General features: G+C 31.3%; 1 protein-coding gene across 2 annotated transcripts; it reads right to left on the reverse strand.

Annotated features, from left to right (window-relative positions):
- Positions 1 to 2043: 2043 nt before the first annotated feature.
- LOC143067746 (caspase-3-like) lies at positions 2044 to 13809 on the reverse strand. Of its 2 annotated transcripts, XM_076241244.1 has the most exons (6): positions 13731 to 13809; positions 11538 to 11711; positions 11043 to 11287; positions 8688 to 8869; positions 7803 to 7971; positions 2044 to 6079 (listed from the first exon to the last, which is right to left on the reverse strand). In XM_076241244.1, exons 2-6 carry the CDS (start codon positions 11639 to 11641, stop codon positions 5850 to 5852), a joined length of 930 nt encoding a protein of 309 aa, XP_076097359.1. In that variant the 5' UTR covers positions 11642 to 11711; positions 13731 to 13809; the 3' UTR covers positions 2044 to 5849. The 2 variants fall into 2 exon arrangements, with proteins under 2 accessions (XP_076097359.1, XP_076097367.1); XM_076241252.1 differs by lacking the exon at positions 13731 to 13809.
- Between the last annotated feature and the right edge of the window lie 8988 nt (positions 13810 to 22797).

Here is a 22797-nt window from a genome sequence, read left to right on the forward strand (position 1 = left end):
TTGACTTATTTGTAAATCTTACTTTGCTGAACATTATTGCTGTTTTCAGTTTATCTCTATCTATAATAATATTCAAGATAATAGCCAAAAACAGCAAAAATTACCTAAAATTACCAGTTCAGGGGCAGCAACCCAATAACGGGTTGTCGGATTCATTTGAAAATTTCAGGGCAGATAGATCTTGACCTGATAAACAATTTTACCTCATGTCAGATTTGCTCTAAATGCTTTAGTTTTTGAGTTATTAGCCAAAACCTGCATTTTACCACTATGTTCTATTTTTAGCCATGGCGGCCATCTTGGTTGGTTGGCCGGGTCACGTCACACATTTTTTAAACTAGATACCCCAATAATGATTGTGACCAAGTTTGGTTTAATTTGGCCCAGTAGTTTCAGAGGAGAAGATTTTTGTAAAAGTTAACGACGACGGACGACGGACGACGACGGACGACGACGGACGACGACGGACGCCAAGTGATGGGAAAAGCTCACTTGGCCCTTCGGGCCAGGTGAGCTAAAAATAGCGGCACCAGGTATGTTTTATGGTGAAATTGGATGCTGATAGGATGCTTTTGTAACTTAGCTAGAAGACCATTTGTACTAGCAGATCTATTTCTGTCTGTTTTCAGATAAGAACCGGCTAGTAGCTATTATCAGGTTAGTTTGCAACGTTCAATATTAAAAAGATGTTGAGGTCGATACCAAACTTGAGAATGCTTGCTCCTCTATTTTTTGAATTTTTGCCATATTTTCGGAATCATCTGGCTTTATCCATGTATTGACATTAAATTGCCCACTAACCCCTACTTTTCTTTTCTTTACATATAGTTTTAAAAGCCATATTTCAATATCTTATGAAATCCTTGTTATTTTTTTTATAGTTTTTTAACCCAAAAAGGTGCCAATATTAAATGTAAGAAAAATCTAGAAAACAAAAACACGAACCCTCCATTTTTTCTGCTTTTTTAGTTTCTTTATTTATATACTATCAATGTATAACAGTCTTTTAAAAAGCTTGTTATTTCTAAACAAAGTAGCGAACCTCTTTAGACATACTCATGTTGTACCGTTGTTCTTTTTCATTTAAACCATCAAGTTTAAAGCTCTAAAATAGGTGGTTCCAACTTTTTTTATGATAGAACTTACTATGAGGTCACATAATTTTTATTTATACATCTAGTCTTAATTTTAGCTTATTTGACCGAGTGATTAGAAACGGTGGACTAAATGGAAGTATTCCGACATTGTAATGAGTTGACCTTTATTCTTTTTCATCGTGTTGATCAAATGCATGTTTTCTGTCAAATCAAAATTGAACATTACTTATTGCTTCAAATTAAGCGTGCTATGGGTAAAGCAAAAGTTTATGTAGTCAAAAATCAAATTATATTATGTCCAACAGAAAATACTCTGCCAAATATAAAATCAAAAAATTTATAATCAAGGCTTTGATGTAAGTGTACAATTAATAATTCTTTGTTCAATTCATTAGTACAATATTAGGTCATTTAAAACAATTAAATTACTTATTCAGCTGAACATAATCAACTGTACTATGTGACTCCGTATGTTTTTGTTTGTTGCCTTGATTTGTCTTTTTAAATGAATTTCGGCGATTTGAATATCGGTATACAACTATTGTCTCCTCTTTATCGATTTCCACGATTTGAATATCGGTATACAACTAGTGTCTCCTCTTTATCGATTTCCACGATTTGAATATCGGTACACAACTAGTGTCTCCTCTTTATCGATTTCCACGATTTGAATATCGGTATACAACTAGTGTCTCCTCTTTATCGATTTCCGCGATTTGAATATCGGTATACAACTAGTGTCTCCTCTTTATCGATTTCCGCGATTTGAATATCGGTATACAACTAGTGTCTCCTCTTTATCGATTTCCGCGATTTGAATATCGGTATACAACTAGTGTCTCCTCTTTATCGATTTCCACGATTTGAATATCGGTATACAACTAGTGTCTCCTCTTTATCGATTTCCACAATTTGAATATGCTTTGATATGCTTAATCAAATAGAGTAAATGATGGAACTTTATTTTGAAAAAATATACAAAATATTGATATCTACAAAAAAGTCATTAACAATGTAAAAAGCTTTAACAGATAAATAAAATAGTATGATCCCTATTTTTAACTTACAAATAGTGAATGTTAACAAGAAAGAAATGGTATAATTTAAATTTCAAAGACCATATAATTTTCAAAAATTACAGCAGAACCTGCTGATTAAACAAAGTTGTCAAAACAAAATAACTTAAGTAACTGGGCAAATAGCAAATCTATAGTGTGTCTGAAAATCTCGTGGATTGTGGAACACTTGCATTTTCGTGGGTTTTTGATTTCGTGGTTTTGTCAAATTCTGCATACAAAGCCTATAGAAAATGTGTAATTCGTTGAACATTCGTGGTTCACCTGTACCCACAAAAACAACGAAAATTGGTATCCAACGAATAATAATGAATCCACAGTATTACAAAGATGTTCAGGAGGATACCATACTAAAAGAATACTCATGTTGTACCCTTTATCCTTTTTCATTGAAACCATCAAGTTTTTAAAGCTCCAACTTTTTTTATGATAGATCTTACCAAGAGGTCCCATAATTAATTTTTATTTATACATCTAGGCTTTATTTTAGCTTATTTGACCGAGTGATCAGAAACGGTGGATTAAATGAAAGTATTCTGACATTGTAATGAGTTGACCTTTGTTCATTTTCATTTTGTTGATCAAATGCATATTTTCTGTCAAATCAAAATTGAACATTACTTTTTGCTACAAATTAAGCGTGCTCAGGTAAAGCAAAAGTTTATGTAGTAAAAAATCAAATTATAATATGATTAACAGAAAAAAACCTGCCGAATGTAAAATCAAAATATTTTTAATCTTTGATGAAAGTGTACAATTAATAATTCTTTGTTCAATTCATTAGTACAATATTAGGTCATTTAAAACAATTAGATTACTTATTCAGATGAACATAATCAACTGTACTATGTGACTCCGTATGTTTTTGTATGATGCCTTGATTTGTCTTTTTAAATGAATTTCCGCGATTTGAATATCGGAATACAACTATTGTCTCCTCTTTATCGATTTCCACGATTTGAATATCGGTATACAACTATTGTCTCCTCTTTATCGATTTCCACGATTTGAATATCGGTATACAACTATTGTCTCCTCTTTATCGATTTCCGCGATTTGAATATCGGTATACAACTATTGTCTCCTCTTTATCGATTTCCGCGATTTGAATATCGGTATACAACTATTGTCTCCTCTTTATCGATTTCCGCGATTTGAATATCGGTATACAACTAGTGTCTCCTCTTTATCGATTTCCACGATTTGAATATCGGTATACAACTATTGTCTCCTCTTTATCGATTTCCGCGATTTGAATATCGGTATACAACTAGTGTCTCCTCTTTATCGATTTCCACGATTTGAATATCGGTATACAACTATTGTCTCCTCTTTATCGATTTCCACGATTTGAATATCGGTATACAACTATTGTCTCCTCTTAATTCATACACATATGTATTTAAAAAGAACATGCATAGGGGTTCATGACATGATATGCTTAATCAAATATAGTAAATGATGGAACTTTATTTTGAAAAAATATACAAAATATTGATATGTACAAAAAAGTCATTAACAATGTAAAAAGCTTTAACAGATAAATAAAATAGTATGATCCCTATTTTTAACTTACAAATAGTGAATGTTAACAAGAAAGAAATGGTATAATTTAAATTTCAAAGACCATATAATTTTCAAAAATTACAGCAGAACCTGCTGATTAAACAAAGTTGTCAAAACAAAATAACTTAAGTAACTGGGAAAATAGCAAATCTATAGTGTGTCTGAAAATCTTAAAGTATTTTAAATTCAAAAGTAGTTCACATATAACATGTGCAGCCTAAATTTGTTTTGGTTAATACATTAATTTTCAAATTAAAAATAACAAAAGATTTTTCGTTTGAAATTTACTATTACATAAACTTACTTGTATATGGATAAAACAGAAGTATTACATATTCTCACTTAGTATTTAACAATGTTTGATGTCATTTGCAATGATCCGATACTAAACATGATCTTACATTTAATATGTAAAGGCAAGAGTACAGATTCTTATCTCAATCCCTCACATAGAATCTACCCCAGTTCTCTTGTGAAGCTATTATATTAATTTGTTTGTCTCTCTCTCTCAAAATATTGAATATTGAAATAATTCTAACATGATAATAATGAGGTATACATCTGTTGACATTATGTCACACATGCTATCAAAACAATACATTCAAAGAGGTCTTTCTAAAATAAAGATAAATAGAAAAAACAAAAATATGAATAAAACTTATTACAGAGCTTTCGGTTCAATATGATGAAATGATTTTTCATTGCTATATTTCAATTTACTATGTAACTAATATGCTTTTTAAAAGTAGCTAATTCATATAATGTTAAGATTGTTATTTTTCATGAGAGAGATATTTCAATTTTTTTAATAGCCTATTTTATAAGTAATGACATATAGTTATTCCTGGTATGATTAAAAATGTACTAAAAACAGTTCAACAAAATAGTGCATGGCAACATCGAACTCTGTGTAACATAACCTAAGGATTCTGTAAACTAAAGAATCATTGTGATATTTCAACTGATACAATAATAGGAATGGGATATGTGTCAAAACAGATAAATCTTGCTATCAACTTTTGATATATTTGTCATCTACCAAGCAACTATTATGATGCAGCGATTACCTGAATTAATAACAAATAATCTCACATTTTTTGGCCATTGTTCAACAATATCTTTGACAAAATATGCTTATATGAACAGAAATATGACTTAGCAGTGCAATTGCTTTTAATATAGTGTTAAAATCTGTATGTACATATGGTGTCTTTAACAGCCTAAAAGATGTATTACTCAAAAGTAAAAGAAATGTTGCATGAATGTTACTGATTATTAATCAATATAGATAATCAACTACACTCCAAACTGGTGCACAAAAAGTTTCCATCAAGACAATTGTAAGCAATTTTGATGACTGATACCTTAATATTAAAAACAGAAAGAAGATTAGATATGGCTATAGTTTTATGTTTTTTTATTTTTATTTAGTTTGAATGGTTAACAATGAATATTGATGAAAACTTTATAGAAGTTTTTTTTATATTTTTATTATCAATCAACTTAAAATGTATGCAATTAAGCAACTGATTAGTTGGTTCATGGTTTCCAAGTAAAAATTAAACTCAAATTTCATGCATTAATGATTAAGGATCTCATTTACCTTCATCAAACTGATCCCTGTAATACAAAATATTATCAAATAATTTATCTTTAATTTATTTCTAAATTCATGACATACTTTCTGTGAATACCTATAAATTATAACTATCACCATTTAAAAAAAAAAACTCAACAAACTGCATTTCACATGAAATAATATGAAGTCAGAAACTTTTTGTAGTATGCAATTTCACTTATTTACTGTAATAAAAAGTTAGTCTTAAATGAAAATGAACAATTATGGATGTGGATTACTCCTACCTTACAGGCTATATACATTGTACAGGTCTGCTATTAGTTCACATTTATATGTTTAAAGCTATGACCATGATTTTTTTTTTTACTTAAACAATTTTTTAATGATAACGTTGCATACATATAGTACTCAGTTTTGATATACAGATATCTTATATTGATGATAGATAAGCAGCTGGAACTGCCTTTTAAATTAGTCATCTTAATTTATATGATTGTCATCAGTCTTTTTAGTCTGGCATGGATGAATTTTTTAATTCATTTGTTTCAAGTACAATTCCTTTGTAAGATGTGAAATGAAGCAAGGCATTTGGGTAACATCACCGCTGTTTGGAAAATTTGGCTTATATCCCATTCCAACTCTTTTATTAACTCTCGTCAAGATTCTGTAGAAATCATCCTCTTTCTTCATTTTCAGAAGCTCTTCTGACAACTGGCGTACAAATGGTGACCCTTTTTCTGTGTTTCGGAAGGATCCATAACCTGTTTGAAAGAAAATAACATCATACAAAGAAAATTTTCATAAATTTTCATAGCAGCAATTAATTTAGGATGTATTCTTCATTAATTTATGTTTCTTTAAAATCCAAGCATTGTGTATATGTATTTTGATGGGCATTCTTTGTAAATAGTGGGCAGCCAATGATTATGACACAGTCGGATTAAAACAAGCCCCCACTATCCACTAGCAATTACAAAAGAAATTTCTGAAAATATGATATTTTTTAGACAAGTTTAAGTTTTTCCCAAAATTAATTAGAGGAACCTCATCAAAATCTTTATGCGCAACTGTGCAAAATTTCATTATCCTCCTACCTATCCTTTTGGAGTTTTTGTGTTTAAAACAACTGTGGGCGACGAATTGATAAGACAGTCAGAAGGATGGACAGAGGTACAGACAAAGGGATGATGAACAAAGTAGCTGTAGGGGTCCCATATCCTCCATTTAGGGCCCTTATGAGTACACAATAACAGTTTGGGTATTCAAGGCCCAATCAACAATTATTGCTTCAAGCACACTTTCGGATACATATTTTTGGATGTGCACTGCAAATCATCAATATATGTACCCTTTGTTCAATTAATCTACAATTTCCTCCGTATAAGTTATTAACTACTAAATATAAAAGGATTTAAAGCTCTATTCACTTATGAATTTGGCCAGTTCTATTGATAAATTATTAATTTAATAAAATTGGTACATATAATGCATCAACTTAAGTGTATCTATGTAGATCTATAGCTCATCATATATAGAATATTGCCTCTTAATATTCTGAAGGTCAAATTCCAGTAACAAATATAACAACAGTTTTTTTAGTCATACTGAATTTATGGTGCAACATGTAAATAATTTACGTCAATTTGACAGTTTAATTCTTTGGTAACTCTGAAAAGCTAATCCAAAGAATTGTCATAATAGAAAGGGGCTTCAATTTATCCAAGCAGAAAACAGATTGTTCTTATAGGTGAAACATTACATCAAATCTAAAGCTGAATTCTTGGATTCAACATCAAAGAATTATAAAATTGAAACAGGACTTTTTCTAATAATCCTAATGATGCAAGAAATTTTAAAGATTTGAGCCTTTCCCTCTTTTATGACATTGCTACTGTATTAAGATAATCAAGAAGTCGATTCTTTCTCCTTAATTCTCCAGTAAACTCATGTAAGTATTATATTTCACAAAATCTATCAAAAACAATTCTGTCAAAACATTTTGAATTTGTTGTAATTTGTATTATCCTTTTCATGTAGTTTAACATTTATTTTTACCCATGCACATGTTTCATATGAAGATTAAAAGGAAAATATTTTAAGAGCCATTTCATATATTGTGTAGGAAAAAATGTATTATTTCTCCATATTGGTTGGGTTTCGCGTGGTGTGGTTTTTGTGTGGTGTGTTGAAATAGTGTCTCAGATTCCTTATGTAACATGTGTAATGTTTACTTACGGCGAGACTCTCGGCTGTGAAAACATTTCAAGGCATTTCTTATAACAAGTAATGAAAACTTTAGTTACATTTATTTCTGATAGTTTTCCCCACCTATTCACATATATACATGCTGGAAAATAATACCTAGTCAATCGGCGCAACTTAACACATTGTACATACGAATTGCCCCCTCCTTCGCCCATAGTAAGCACTACACTTCATTTCTTTTAAATAATAAAACCATTAACACTGATATACTACACTAACCAGAAGAAGTAGAATACACTGCTAGGAAATCTGCTTCATTAGGTATACGTATTGTTTCTCCAAACTTCTCATCATATTCACTATATTCACCAGCAGCGTCTGCCTTGTTTGGGTCATCTCTTATAAGCTTCATGTTTACACCACGTCCTAACCCTCCACCTCTACAGGCCTATAATTTTAGTTCAACAATAAATTTACCAAATACCATAAATTGACAATAACACTTTATCTTATTTAAATACAAACTTTTATTTGAATTGATTCTTTGCAAAATTAATAATCAATGTTTCTTCTATTAAGGTGTCTAAGTTGTCTTCCTCAATCTCGGATTTTGAAATACCAGATAATAAATTAATCAGTCTAGATATTTAATGAAACGTGCAAATTTCAAAGTAGAAGGTGATATTTATGTTAGACTTTTCAACTTTATACAGAAAATGACATGTTTTATCATATTTACAGATGTATTTTACAACAACAAAAAACAGATTCAATTGATTCAATTTTTTTCAGTTTTGCCAAATAGGGGAGACAACTCAAATGTAAGGGGAGATAATTTAGATAAAGTCACTTTTACAATAAAATGTTGGGAATTAACCTTTTTTATTATGCAGGAATAAAACTAGTCTAGTGAACTCATTTTTTCTTTTTCTTATCAGAAAGTATATTGTTAGAGCTATCTTCTCATATTTTATCTAAAAGTTCTATGGTGTAGTTTTCATTTTATGACACAAAATTAGGTTTTCCTTGCATTATTTATACAAAATCCAACAAAGTGTTTTCCAAGTTTGGTTCCTATAGATATTTTGATTCTTTAGTATATATAATTGGAATAGTCCAACAAAGCAGAAACTAAAAAAATTGAGATCCGTGAGCACATCTCACCTGGAAAATGAAAATCTTTGGCTTTAGGTTAAGTTCTGGACAGTTCGTTGCATTGAATAAATCCATTACTGTTTTGATCTTTACAGACATATCTGTCATGTACACACTGTCCTCATTACCATGTGTCAACAAAGCAACAATCAGGCAGCCAGTTTTCTTTAAATTCTCTTTGTCATCTTTTACTACAAAGACAAAAAATATAAAATAATCAGCTTAACTTCAATGCAAATCTTTAAATTTTAACAAATTATTCTTTGGAAAGAACATTTTTATTTCAACTGAAAAATTTGTACAATATTCATTTTCCTTTATTATAATTCATGACAAAAATATCTTATTTGTTGCTTATCATTTTGGCTGTTCATATCCACTCTCTATAGCTATCTGCTATAGATTTTCAACCTTTTAACATGCAATACATTAACTTCTTAATTGGTCATGTTAACCTACATTATGTATATGACAACTAATAATTATATCAAGCAGAGGCTAAATAAGTGAATTTACTCTTAGCAACTATAGGTCACTGTATATCCTTAACATTCAACAAAGTCCATACTAAATACATGATATAGTTAGCTATTTTAAAAAGACTAAAACATGACTCATGTAAAACAATGTATAAATCATATATGCTAAATCAAAAAATGAAACACAAGAAAGCTGTTCTTTCCATTTTGAACAAGATAGCTTTGACACATTCCTGATTTCCATTCACAATTTTATTGACATATTTTCTCTATCTTGTCCCTATCTTCATATAAAAGTGTAACAATGTCCATAATAATGACAATTCTTGCATTTGACCATTAATATTATGTTCCATTTTTGCCATGGAGGTCATTTGGTAAGGAGTAAGATCCATCAGACACTTACAGCTGATTCCATTGAGTGTGTAGGCAATGGTGACATCTTTAGTTAGCTTGCTTGCTAGCTGAACCTTGAAGTCATTTTAAGGTTCACTAAATTCTCCTCCTTTAAGAGTAGACTAGTCCTACAGATAACCAATATATCTGTCTGTAGGACTAGGCTACTTCGAAAGGAGGGTAGTTTACCTCACATAATAATGACTTCACAGTTAAGCTAGCAAGCAAGCTAACCAAAGAAATTACCCTTACCTATACACACTCAATGGAATCGGCTATAAAATACGCAAACAATTATAGTCATTGCTTAGTTTTTTCTCATGCCACGTAATTTCAGAGCAAGATTGTTGGTTCTGGATTATGTGATGTAAACATGTACAGATGGGAATTCTCTTAATGAAAATTACCTTTTGACAGGTTCAAGGACAAAATATATCATGTCATTAGATTTCGTTTTTTTTAACTTGTCCTAATTTCACAATCTCTTTGCAAAGGGTCCAATCTAGGATATATCAGTAGGCGCTTCGCAGGCACAATGAAAATGGTTTCATCTTATCCATGTTACCCTTATGCTTTTTAAATAGTTAGCAAAGTTACCAGGATTATAATTTAGTACGCCAGACGCGCGTTTCGTCTACATAAGACTCATCAGTGACGCTCAAATCAAAATATTTATAAAGCCAAACAAGTACAAAGTTAAACTTTGGTTTAGTTGTCACAACTAAAAATTCATTATTTTGAAGTAAACACAGAAAAAAAATATAAGATACAATAATAAAACAAGCATTCTTTGAGTATTGCATGACAATACATAGTCCCCTACTGGTTACAAATATTCATTGTATTGGAACAAAATTTTAACTTGATCTATAACTTATCACGGTGTAAACTATATGACAAATACCAAGTCAATATCTTCAAGCATGACAAAAAAGTCTTGAAAACTGATTGTTTTCACAGACCATTACTCTGCACAAAATCATCAAACCAAAAAAAAATTTGAACTTGATCTGTAACTTGTCATGATAAAACAATATACCAATTTTGAAATCAATTTAATCAAACATGACGAAAAAAAGTGTGGAAACTGATCATTTTTGTGAATTTTCCCAGTCCAAGGACCATAACTCTACACAAAATCATCAGACCAGAACAAAATTCAAACTTGAACTTAAACTTGTCATGATAGATGGACAGATGGACAGAGTGCAAACCTAAAATCCCCTTCAATTTGTTGGTAGGGGACTAATAAAAGTGTATACTTTTGGTATATAATTTCAAGAAAGGTAAACTAATCTCACGAATAATTTTTATAGAAAGATGTATTTTTAAAGATCTAACAATTCAACAAAGAGTGAACTGTAAGTTTAAAGACAACAAGTCATAGGGTTAGTAATAATTTCTATGCTTCTTCATGAAGTGCACAATTCTTAACTTATCTAAAAACAGTGTATACATATTTAACTGAAACTTTTTTTAAATGTCTTACTTTCATTGAATTTTTCCATCATATCTTCATTACTGGCATCATTCAAAAGATCACTATCAAAACCAAGTTCCTGGAATCTTTGGAACAGAGATGAGGCATCCACATCGCTTCCTTTACGGTCTGGTAAATTCAATTCTGTCTTGAATTCTATGTTGTTGATCACTACTGCTATTCCAGCACTAATTGAATATCGCTCTTGATCCAAATGGCTTTTGGATATTGTACCTGGGCCTGAATTGCTTACACTTAAAAAATAAATTTGCATAAAAATGATTTTACAAAAATGTACTTTTAAAAATATCGATAGCAATGTCACAATTTATACTCTAATAATTATAAGTAAACAAAATTCGAAGTTGCTTATTTTGAAGGCATATATTAACTAGAACAGGCTGTCTGTGGCATGATTATTTCCTGACTATACTTGACAAATGTAATAAGAAATCAGTATTTGACATTCAAAGAAAACAAAAAAATAATAATATTAAACAATACCTATGTGTTCCATTGGTCATAATAAGTTTTTGTTTTTCAAGTGTTTGATGATCACAATCCCCTATAATAGGTGAAGCGTCCGTTACATCCTTTCTACTATCCATTTCTTCTTTAATAATACTGAATATTATATGACTGTGACAATAATAATTGTTGACAAGCCTTGTGTTGTACCTTCAATCAAATAACTAAATTAAATTCTCACATTAAAACTGGTTTCCTTAATGGCATGCTTTAAATGCTAAAAATCAGATGATGATATTATCACACATATTTCAAAATAATAATAATAGTTGATGAATAAGAATGGCTCCTCAGTGATGATATAGAGAAAAAAACATTTTGTAACCTAAGGCCATGAAATAAAAGTTGAAAGGTTGAATCGAGAAAACTAAAGAAAAAATAACCAAATGAGGTATATGTATAAAGACTTAAATCAAGTTTTAAAAAGCGTAAATGAATAAACTTATATATAGGCCTGATAATTTCCTCACGCTATATATAAGTTGAAACAATTACATTTTGAATATTAAACCCTTTTCATACCAGTGATTTAAATACTTAATGACAAAAGAACAATATTGGCTGATATGAATGGTTTTAAAAATTTTCAAATTTAAATGTGAGAAATATTTTTTTTTATTTATATTGCTAAGGGTTTTCAAATAATTGGCATTGGTGCTAATATTGCTATAGCATCTGAAAATATTCACCGAAATTTATGAAATTATTTTTCAAAATATTTACTATTCAAATGTGTTTAGAAAATTTATTGTTTTCTGTAAAAAAAATTAAATAAATTAAAATAATTTATTTGATAAATAGATTATTACATGTCATTTTCCATATGGTCGTGATATCAGCCCATATCATGCCCTCTGGCTAAAGCCATCTGGCTTGATATGGGAGTCTTAGGGCTGATACCAGGGCCAATATGGAAAATGCCATGAAATAATCTATAAGCATGCAAATGTTGGTGAGCTTCCTCACAAATGGGGTTATCTACATAATTAAACTAAGTAAAGGGGTACTATTTTACAGTGACAAAAAATGGATATCAGAATATAAAAAAATAGTCAGCAGAGGCGCATTTAGAGGGGGCGGGGGACTTGGGCCCCTTTTCTGGAATACATTGGTTGATTACATACGGAGTCACTGAAGCATGACTAGAGTGAGCTCCTTCTTAGGCAGTCAGTGGGAAGGAACTTCTATTCAGTGACAGCCCCCAACTTGTGAAAAAATCTGGATCTGCCAGTGGTCAGTTCTTATATGTAAAAAACAAAAAGTTAACCATTGCTATAAAAATATGCTTTTTTGGTGACTTGAATTAAGATACTTTAATCAGAGCTGGCAAAATAGCCACTGTCAAATAATCGTTTCCCATCAATTTGCGCAAACTGCATTAGACAGGTCAGAAATAACATGCACCAATTGGTGGATTATACCTCAATTGACGTATAATCCACCATTTGAGGTATATTGGTATAGACCAATTGATGTATAATGCAAGTTTTTTGTAATTAAATGCTAGTGTGAGATAGGAGCATGATTTTGCAACTTGCAACCTATTTCATGACCCTAATTGAGTCCTCCGAAAGTTTCAGTTTTGTCAAAGCCTGCTGCATCTCTTGAGAACGCATGTGTACAACTATTCTTTTGTTGAAACATTTGTACTATTGACCATGATTGACTTTTGATAATGAAAGTCAACTATTAACAAAGAGCTCCATTCACCTGTGGAGTTGTACTCATGATCACATGACTGCAGACAGAAATGATGTCCATTGACAGGTCATTACAGGTAAATTTATCAATCAAGAATTGACAAGATAACAATAGAAAAAACTTCAAATACAATTATTGATTAAATGCAATATGTTGTGTCACTATACTAAACTAGGAATGTTTGACAAGTTTTCATACCATAACATGGTTTTAAGAAAACAATACTCCATTTTGGGGGAATAATTTGTTTTGAAAAACAAAGAAATATACATCAATTGGTCTATACCATTATATGTCAATTGGTGGATTATACGTCAATTGAGGTATAATCCACCAATTGGTGATTATTCCTGACCTGTTAGTAGTGTGCACATCCCATTGTAGTCAAATGCTTCATAAATAATGAAAATCGGGGAAACAAAATGAAGAAGGGATTACATATTAATTAAAACGGCAAACAATCAATACCTGTATATTTCTTCCTCTTTGTGAATGGACAATCTGACGTATAGATCTGAGAATCTGACTAAAAATAGCAAAGCGAAAAACGAAGGGTATTTCCAAAACGTATGAAAAATAAAAACAAAGACGGATTGGATATGTGTAATGATCAGGCAAGAGTTATTGATACATTTTTGATACATTTATTGATCTTCGTTTTTAAACAAGAATTACTAATAAATTAAAGTTGTTTATTTTGTTGTACCTACCAAAAAATGGGGACAATGTAATATTTTGATGTTGTGTGAACATAGCTTAGTTAATGCAGAGACATATAAGAAAAGATAAGATAAGATAAATTTTATTTTCCAAATTAGGTCCCCAGGGGGGCATATATTTAAGAATTGAATGCTTCTTTTTGTAACTTCATTGGGGTGTAAAAGCGTTGACCGAAGTACATTTTGTATGAAGCGCGGAATAATTACATTCCTTTGCGGTTTTCAGCGTTTTAGCTGCAAAATTTCATGTACAAAAATATCAAATTTACTAGTTATCTATTTAATCATGATAATTATAATATACAAGATGAAAAGTTCGAAGAATTATGAATTATGTACCATAACATCAGACTGGTGAATTAAATAACGCAGTACAATTGGAAATATAAAAAAAAAATATTTACAATATGCATTGCCTGGAGCGTAGATCAGCGTATGGACTATCCCTTTAATTAAGCAGAACACCCTGTTTGGTATTATCATATCTAATTCCGTTCTGATTGATATATACTTTTAACTTAATTTATAGTACATATTGACGATCCTTCATTTAAAAAATAGGCACTTAAACACTGATCTTACTATATATAATAAAACTATCCTTTTAGCTAGACATCAACCATCTATCTTTTGAATCTTAAACCTTCCCTCTACTGTAAAATCCCTACCTGCTTAGGAATTTGAATAATTGTGGGCTGGTCATTACACGCAGATCTGAGACTCAGAGTATTCAAAATTACTGGAAGCCAGCCAGTTGATTGATTGATTTTTAAACATCCAGTGTCAAATATCTATGCAAGTTCAAGACAAAAAATGTTACAATAACTACAACTTGGAGCTAGGACATATAATATTTTATGTTTCATTAATCACTCTGTAATGTTTATGTCATGTTGTAATAAATGTTATGCTCTTAATGGGCCCTTTAATTTGGAAAATAAAAATATTGTATTGTATTGTATTGTATTGTAATAGGTGTCGTCCAGGACGAAGGTCTGGAAATAAAAAAATGCCATGCATTGGAAAATGAGGGATGATCGGAGCCGAAATTTTGCCTTCCAGTAGACCAACTACGAACTCCTCAAAGAGTTGCATTCTCTCTACAACTAGGCATCGGATTTAATGTCCCCATTCTGACCAGACGTAATTGCGTATTTATACATCCTGCACAGCCAAACGGACAACCAAGTTGCAAATAACTGATTGGCAAGTCGGGTGAAGACATAGTGGAAAGCTAGTTGAAAACTAACAGCAACTAATTAAAAAACTCATGTGTCTAAGTTGAGGTTCATTCAGGTTTTTGTTGATAGAAGTAAATGATCTGAACCAAAGTTCTAGTTTATAGTTTCTATATAAGGTAAAATAGTAAAAACATTCAATTCTATTCAATATTTCATTCACTAAGGACGAGAGACTAGTGACATTCGATAATTAAAGAGTTTTAACAACTTCACTGGCTTTCATCTACAAATAACGTTGTTTATTATTTTTTTAATAAAAAAAAATATTTGTGTAAAAATTATGTGGAGGCACGTGCCTAAAGTGCCTAACGGCAGCTACGCCCCTGGACTGAGAACGTGAAGAGCGTAGAAAGATCTTGATAAACGTAGTGAGGTCGCAGAATAAGCGTGGTGAGAACGTGGTATAATCGTAGTGGGATGGTTGTAGGAGCGTAATGAGGACGTAGTAGCATCGTGAAAGCAACGAAAATTTACATTTTCATGCCGCTCATTCCGCGACCTCACCACGATCTGAATCTATTTTATATCGCGGTGAGCGTGATGCGATCGTGGTCTAGTGGGACTGGGGCTTAATGTTATACTAAATTTTGTGAAAAAGAAAATTAATAGTTAAGTTGAACCATACACATATAATACAATTTCTCAGGTTGAACCATATTAACCCTATTGTATTATGAAAAGTTAATAAATGATAAAATGACACATAGAAATAACAACAGCAAACTAACTACATGTATGTATATATAAACATGTAAACTTGACAATTTAGTAAAAAATGAAATCTAGTATTCTGATTATCAAGCTGAATTAACCGCAACATGCAGAAAGAGCAACACAAATAGTAGAGATCAAAGCATAATATATGAATCTGATGAAAAGGAACAGTACAGGAAACCAACATTAAGGATTTAGTATATAAATAAAAGAGAATTTTAACTAGCGCAAAATTCGTATTCAGAATTTTATTTTTAAAAGTGACAAAGATATTTTATTTTTATTTTATTTCCTAATCATAGGGCTCATAACAAGCATGTAATCACATAAGGTAAACATAAAAAGCCTTTCTCTCCCACTCGCATACACTCACACATACATGTACAACTATCGTTCTGATTAAGGATGATTGATTCAACAGTAAGTAACATGTAAATGAAAAATAAAATACAGATAAAAATACAGACACAAAATATTTTAATGTATTTTTTTTTTATGAGGAGAGTCAGTTGCCTACATTGTATATATGGAACGAAGGATAACTCTTACTGCCCAGGAAAAAAAAAAAAAAAAAAAAAAACACTTTAAGGATAATGTAACAATGAACTGGTGAAGATTATAAATAAATTTTATAAGTTACAGTTAAGCAAATATTTAGTTTCTCAATGTGTAAAATGAGGATAGAAATTCACATAATTTAGAGTTAAAATCAAGGCTATCGTTTGACATGAACCAAATAAGCAGATTACTATATCGGATATTTGGGATAAATATGGGTATTTTGTAAAGAGTTCATCCAGAAAGGGTTTTCTTTCCTTATTATAAAGGGTACATTTACATAAAAAATGTTCTTCGTCTTCAACCGAGTTCATTAAACAAAACTGGCATGTTCTCTCTGATCTTGGCAGTGTAATATTTTTTCCATGTTCATCAATTTTTCGTTCGTAACGGCCTCTCTTTGCGAAGACATGATTGCTTATTCTAAATCTAGTTAGTATAACTCTCATATCTCTGTTCTTAATATTGAAGAAATCTTCAAAAGTGAAATTATGTTTAAATTTAAAGTAGTTGCTCAATTTACTGTGATCATCTTTTTTTATTAAGTCTTTTTGATGGCTCCAATATGTTAAAAAATCAGTTTTGATACATTTTCTAAGTAAAATTTTGAATTTATTTTTACTGAGTTTTTTACAAAGTGCTAAATCTAAACCAAGTTTTTCACTAAAAACTTTATGTTTGCATACCACGATTGATTAGCCACAGCTTTATCAGAGAAGCTTTCAATATAAACATCACTTAAGAGATCAGTGGGCGAGTTTTCAAGGCGGTGCTAATACATAAACATCTGAATTACTATGTTAATATATAAAGGAAATCTACCTAGCTCTGATATAACTCCAATATTTGTGCAATTTTTGGAGACACCAAGAACATACTTGCAAAATTTGAGATTTAATTTCTCAGGTTCCCAATCTTTGAAGATTTCAAAAAGATGCATGGCTCTTCTTTTTCGGGAGTCAAATTTAAGATACCCCATATTTCACAGCCATATAAAGCTATTGGTTTGATGGTGTGATCAAACATATGAAGTAAAGTCTTAATAGATGGAGAACATGACTTAATGTTTTTGTAAAACTTGAAAGAAGCCTTTAGTCCTTTATCATATAGGTTTTTTTCTAGCTGCATTAAATTTTCCAGTATTAGTAAGAACTAATCCTAAGTATTTATAGAATTTCACACACTCTATTCTGTTTGCACCTATATTAAATTCATCTGACAGTAGTCTCCCATTTTTATTAAAGATTATAATTTTTGTTTTCTTTGTGTTTATTTCAAGACACCAGTCATTTCAATATTGGTATAAAATATTAAGTTGTGTTTGTAACCCCTTTTTATTATCTGAAAATAACACCAGGTCATCCGCATAGAGAAGGCAAGGTACACATTCATTATTTAATTGTAAACAGTCACAGTTGTCCTCTAAAGCTTTGGGCAAATCGTTTATGAAAAATTTAAACAGGTTAGGACTTAAAACATCCCCTTGACGGACTCCAACTTTTGAACTAAAAAAATCAGTTAATTTATTATCTACCCTCACACAGAGTCTGTCATTGTTATACATACTATTTAGAATTCTATAGAAAAAACCATCAATATTTCCCTCTAACAATTTCAACATGATACCAACGTGAAGCACTTTATCAAAGGCTTTACGAAAGTCCACAAAACATGTATATAGTTTTTTGCTACCACAGTTTAAATATTTATCAATAATGTATTTTAGAACGATGACAAACATTTAGAACAGTGGAGCTATTTCTAAATACCAAGAGACAGCAGATTGTGCAAAAACTGGGACTATTATATTAATTATGTTATTATAATAGTCCCAGGCAAGAACTATAGAAGAAGAAAAAAATGAAGATGAATCAAATTGAGAATGGAGATGGGGAATGTGTCAAAGAGACAACAACCCGAACATAGAAAAGACAACAGCAGAAGGTCACCAACAGGTCTTCAATGCAGCGAGAAATTCCCGCACCCGGAGTCGTCTTTCAGCTGGCCCATAAACAAATATATACTAGTTCAGTGATATATATATATATATATAAAGAAGATGTGGTATGGTTGCCAATGAGACAACTCTCCACAAGAGACCAAAATGACACAGGAATAAACAACTATAGGCCTTCAACAATGAGCAAAGCCCATACCGCAAAGTCAGCTATAAAAGGCCCCGAAATGACAATGTAAAACAATTCAAACGAGAAAACTAACGGCCTCAATTATATATAAAAAAAACGATAGAAAAACAAATATGTAACACATAAACAAACGACAGCCAATGAATTACAGGCTCCTGACTTGGTACAGACACATACATACATAATGTTGCGGGTTTAAACATGTTAGCGGGATCCCAACCCTCCCCTAACCTGGGACAGTGGTATAACAGTACAACATTAAAAATCAGTTAAAAAAGGCTTAACTCGTCCGATGGACAAAAATACAATTGGACGTGGCCGGTTACTTGTACATCCCGACACCAAGAAGACACTAGGAACAGATCTGAGAGTACTCTCAGCTAACTGACATCTAGTTCAAAGCCACCAACAACTAATAAAAAATCATACATTTACGAAGTGCATTTTTTTGTATTATTATATAATTAATAGTAAATTAGACATATTGAAAGAATCGGTGCTCTTTCATTAACAAAAAACGAATGGCTAACATCTATAGATACAAGTCTTGTCTTTGGAAGGGATAAATCGTACTTTGTAAGACATCACTCTGATTCAAACAAAAAAATCTCTGAACAGAAATTATCAAGATGTTTGATTTCTTGATTGGCGACGTATATGTTACGTTTTACGGACGCGTATTCAACAAATAATAGGCATTCCCATGGAAACCAAGTGTGGTACTCTTCTTGCCGACTTGGGTTTTTATATGAGGCATCTGACTTCATACAGAAACTTATAAAGAATAAGAACCTAATAAAATTATCAGTATCATAAAACTTCACGTTCCGCTACACATATATAGATCATGTTCTCCCTAATAATAATTCAAAATTTGGTTACTATGTATTGTTGAACACATATTCCCATCGAACTTGAGATAAAGAATACAACAGTTACAGTTAAGTCTGCATCGTATATTGACTTACATCTAGAAATTTATAAAATGAAGGTCGGGTTAAAACAAAAATTTACAACAAGAGATGATTAATTTCAGCTGACCAATGGTGAACAATCCCTTTCTATGTGGTAACATTCTAGACGCGCCTACATACGGAGTATACATCTCCCAGTTGATGCGATATTCCTGTGCTTGTATTCGCTATCATGATTTCCTTGATAGAGTGTTGCTGCTTACAAGAAAGCTATTTAACAGAGAGTTCCAAGTTGTGAAGTTAAGATCATCCCATATAACGGACGTCATAACGAGTTGGCTGACCGTTTGATATGTTCCTATTGTCGTAACTACATTCCCGTCGTCTTTACCTTAAAGTCTACCTACCGAATTAGACATATCACCTTGTTTGTACTTACTTGAGCTACACGACGGGTGTCATATGTGATGCAGAATCTGCTTACCCTTCCGGAGAACATTAGAACACTCACTTTTTTTTGGTGGGGTTCGTTTTCCGCCCAGTCTTCATACAATGTATAATAAGTTTTCTATATTGTGTTTTGTGTTCTATTGCTTAATTCTTGGTCTTTTTTTGTTGTCAGTTTATTTTAGATTTGTGAGTTTGAATGTTCCTTTGGTATCTTTCGCCTCTCTTATCTTTTGGTGTACTGCAAGCGTAATTCCTGTCTAGAAATATAAATGATTATGACGCTACAGTTGCATAAATTAGTAATCATATAAAGCTGATCTGTCGTCTTTATTTTTACATCTGAAAACAGGCTTTATGACTAGACTTTTGTTCGTCTATGGTTGATATAAAAAGGTATCAAACTAGGGAAACCCTTGATGATGTTGATTGCATATCCGATGAATTCACAAACATGCTAAAAAAGAAAAAGTCTTATTTGTGACCGTGATTGGAAAAAAGTTTGAAAATACGACAGGGGAAGTGACAAAAACAAAATTAAATAAACTGTTAATAATTTGGTAAAATTTAAAGACATTTTGATGTCGTTTTATCAAACAACAAATCAATTGGAAAAATAAACTGTTCACTAATAAAATTGTAATATCATCAAATAATGGAAAATAGATATATTCCCACACTCTGAAAAACTTTATACTACATACTTTGATGATATCTTCAGGCAGGCTAAACAGCATACATATACATTGCTGAACAAAAATATCGGTTTGATATCTGCCAAACTCGATGTCGATGTCGAAAATGTACGTCTTGTGACTTTAATTTCTCAAGACAAGTGATATTATAACAGTTACTTATTAGAACTAACCAAATAGGAAATTAAGTTCAATCGGATCTCATATGATTAATGCATCCTTTTTGAAGAAAGCTAGTATGGGAATTCCATACAGTTTTTATCAAAATAGTTCACCATGAAATAGACACCTACAAATAAAAAAAGAGTCGGCATGGAAAATAGTCTTTAAAAATACCAGGCTTACAATTTTGAAAGCATTGTTTGCGTTTTGTCTACACAATTTTTATCAGTGGAGCTCAATTGAAAAGTGAGTGAACATACAGATGATGAGCCAGGGTAATATCAAAGAACGTCTTGTACTTTTTTCTGAAAAAAAAAATCATCGGAAAAATAATCCCATGATACCAAGACCTTGAAGATAAATATTCCGAATCAACTTAAGAAATAATACATGATGTGTTTGGAGTATACATTTTAGGTACTGACGTTGTTTACTATCTTAAATACGTGATGAAGTCTTCTTTTTATTTGGTCTATGTATATTTTTAATCTCTACTGTTTAGTCCATTTTTTTGGTTATATACTATTGAAATGGTTCGGTATTTATACCTCCCGCCATTGTGTTATAGTGCTATGGTCACTTTGGTATTCTTTTTTATTTGCATTAGTACTTTGTGTGTTTTGTTTTTCTTTGTTGCGATAGTTTTTTGTTTTATTGTGATTAAGATTTTAACATTATGTTGCTGTACCCCAACTGTCATACAAGTGGCAGGTAAAGCTCGAAAAAATCAGGTATAATCCACCATTTTCTACACAAGGAAATCCCTGTACCAAGTCAGGTATATAACAGTTGTCTTCCATACATGATGTGTTTGTGATATGTTTGAGCTTTTGATTTTACAATTTGATAAAAGTCTTTCCGTTTTGAATTTGACTTGGAGTTTGGTATGTTTAGTATTTTGTTTCATATCTAATCCGTTATCACTGGTAAACTAAAATATTTCAATAACACTTCTCTGCAACATGATTTCCAAAGGCCCGAAATTCTAATTCAACCAATTGGAAACACAATTTCAAAATACAGATGGATTAAATCGAGGATTATATCAGGATCGATTAAATGTGAGAAAGAAGATGTAACTTCCCTTTCTGATTGGATTGAGGATGTTAAGTTATTGATTCAAATCAGTATTTAAAAACGAAATGGATCTCTGAAAACAAATGTACAAAGCACCTGCCCCACTTCCATGTTGTAGTCCCCGCAGATAAAATCCAAACGTGTTGTGTGTAGATCACATTACGTAAACTGCTTGATAAATGAATTAGGTATTGACAATTCACTTGAAAACTCAACATATACTAAAACGACACGTACCAAGAAGGGAATCATAAAAAAGCATGTCTGTTCTATGAACCATTAAAATTTCAACTAAAAATGCGAACTGTTGAAATAAAATTTTTCCATTGTATTGAATACAAACAACGTTTTTTGCTGGGTCTTCCGTGTGTTCAACAAAATCTTTTTCTTCATTATGAACATCATTTTTATCAGCAATCAACAACTGGTTTCAAAGAAACTACCTATTCTAGAGATAGCGCCAGCGTGAATCAGATATGGATACTAACAAATCCCAAAGATCTGATAGAAAACATCTATTCTAAAATTTCAATACTAATATTAAAACATTTGACGTTTCTACCCTTGAAACAAGTATTTCCCATTCCAAATTCATAGACATATAAAATAATAGCTCTCTATTGTTTCATAAAAGAGAACGAGTAACTTAGGTAAGTCTTTCTTAGGGACGGATATATATCGTACTTTGTAAAAAAACATTCTGATTTAAAAAAAAAAAACGTTCTCTAAAACTGACATTGTCAAGATGCTGGAATTTCTGACTGACAAAGTTTTGTGACGTTTCGAGGACGTATTTTTCAACACACCATCGGTATTCTAATGGGAACTAACTCTGCTCCTTTAATTGACGACTTTTTAATA

This window comes from Mytilus galloprovincialis, chromosome 1 (assembly GCF_965363235.1).
Source record: "Mytilus galloprovincialis chromosome 1, xbMytGall1.hap1.1, whole genome shotgun sequence".
In the NCBI taxonomy this organism is placed as follows: domain Eukaryota; kingdom Metazoa; phylum Mollusca; class Bivalvia; order Mytilida; family Mytilidae; genus Mytilus; species Mytilus galloprovincialis.

Coding starts and splice junctions, on each gene's coding strand:
- LOC143067746 (XM_076241244.1), bottom strand. CDS start 11,641: ATGGATAGTAGAAAGGATGTAACGGACGCTTCACCTATTATAGGGGAT. Junction 11,288..11,537: donor ATGACCAATGGAACACATAG/GTATTGTTTAAT, acceptor TTATTTTTTAAG/TGTAAGCAATTCAGGCCCAG. Junction 7,972..8,687: donor CAAAGATTTTCATTTTCCAG/GTGAGATGTGCT, acceptor CTAAAATTATAG/GCCTGTAGAGGTGGAGGGTT.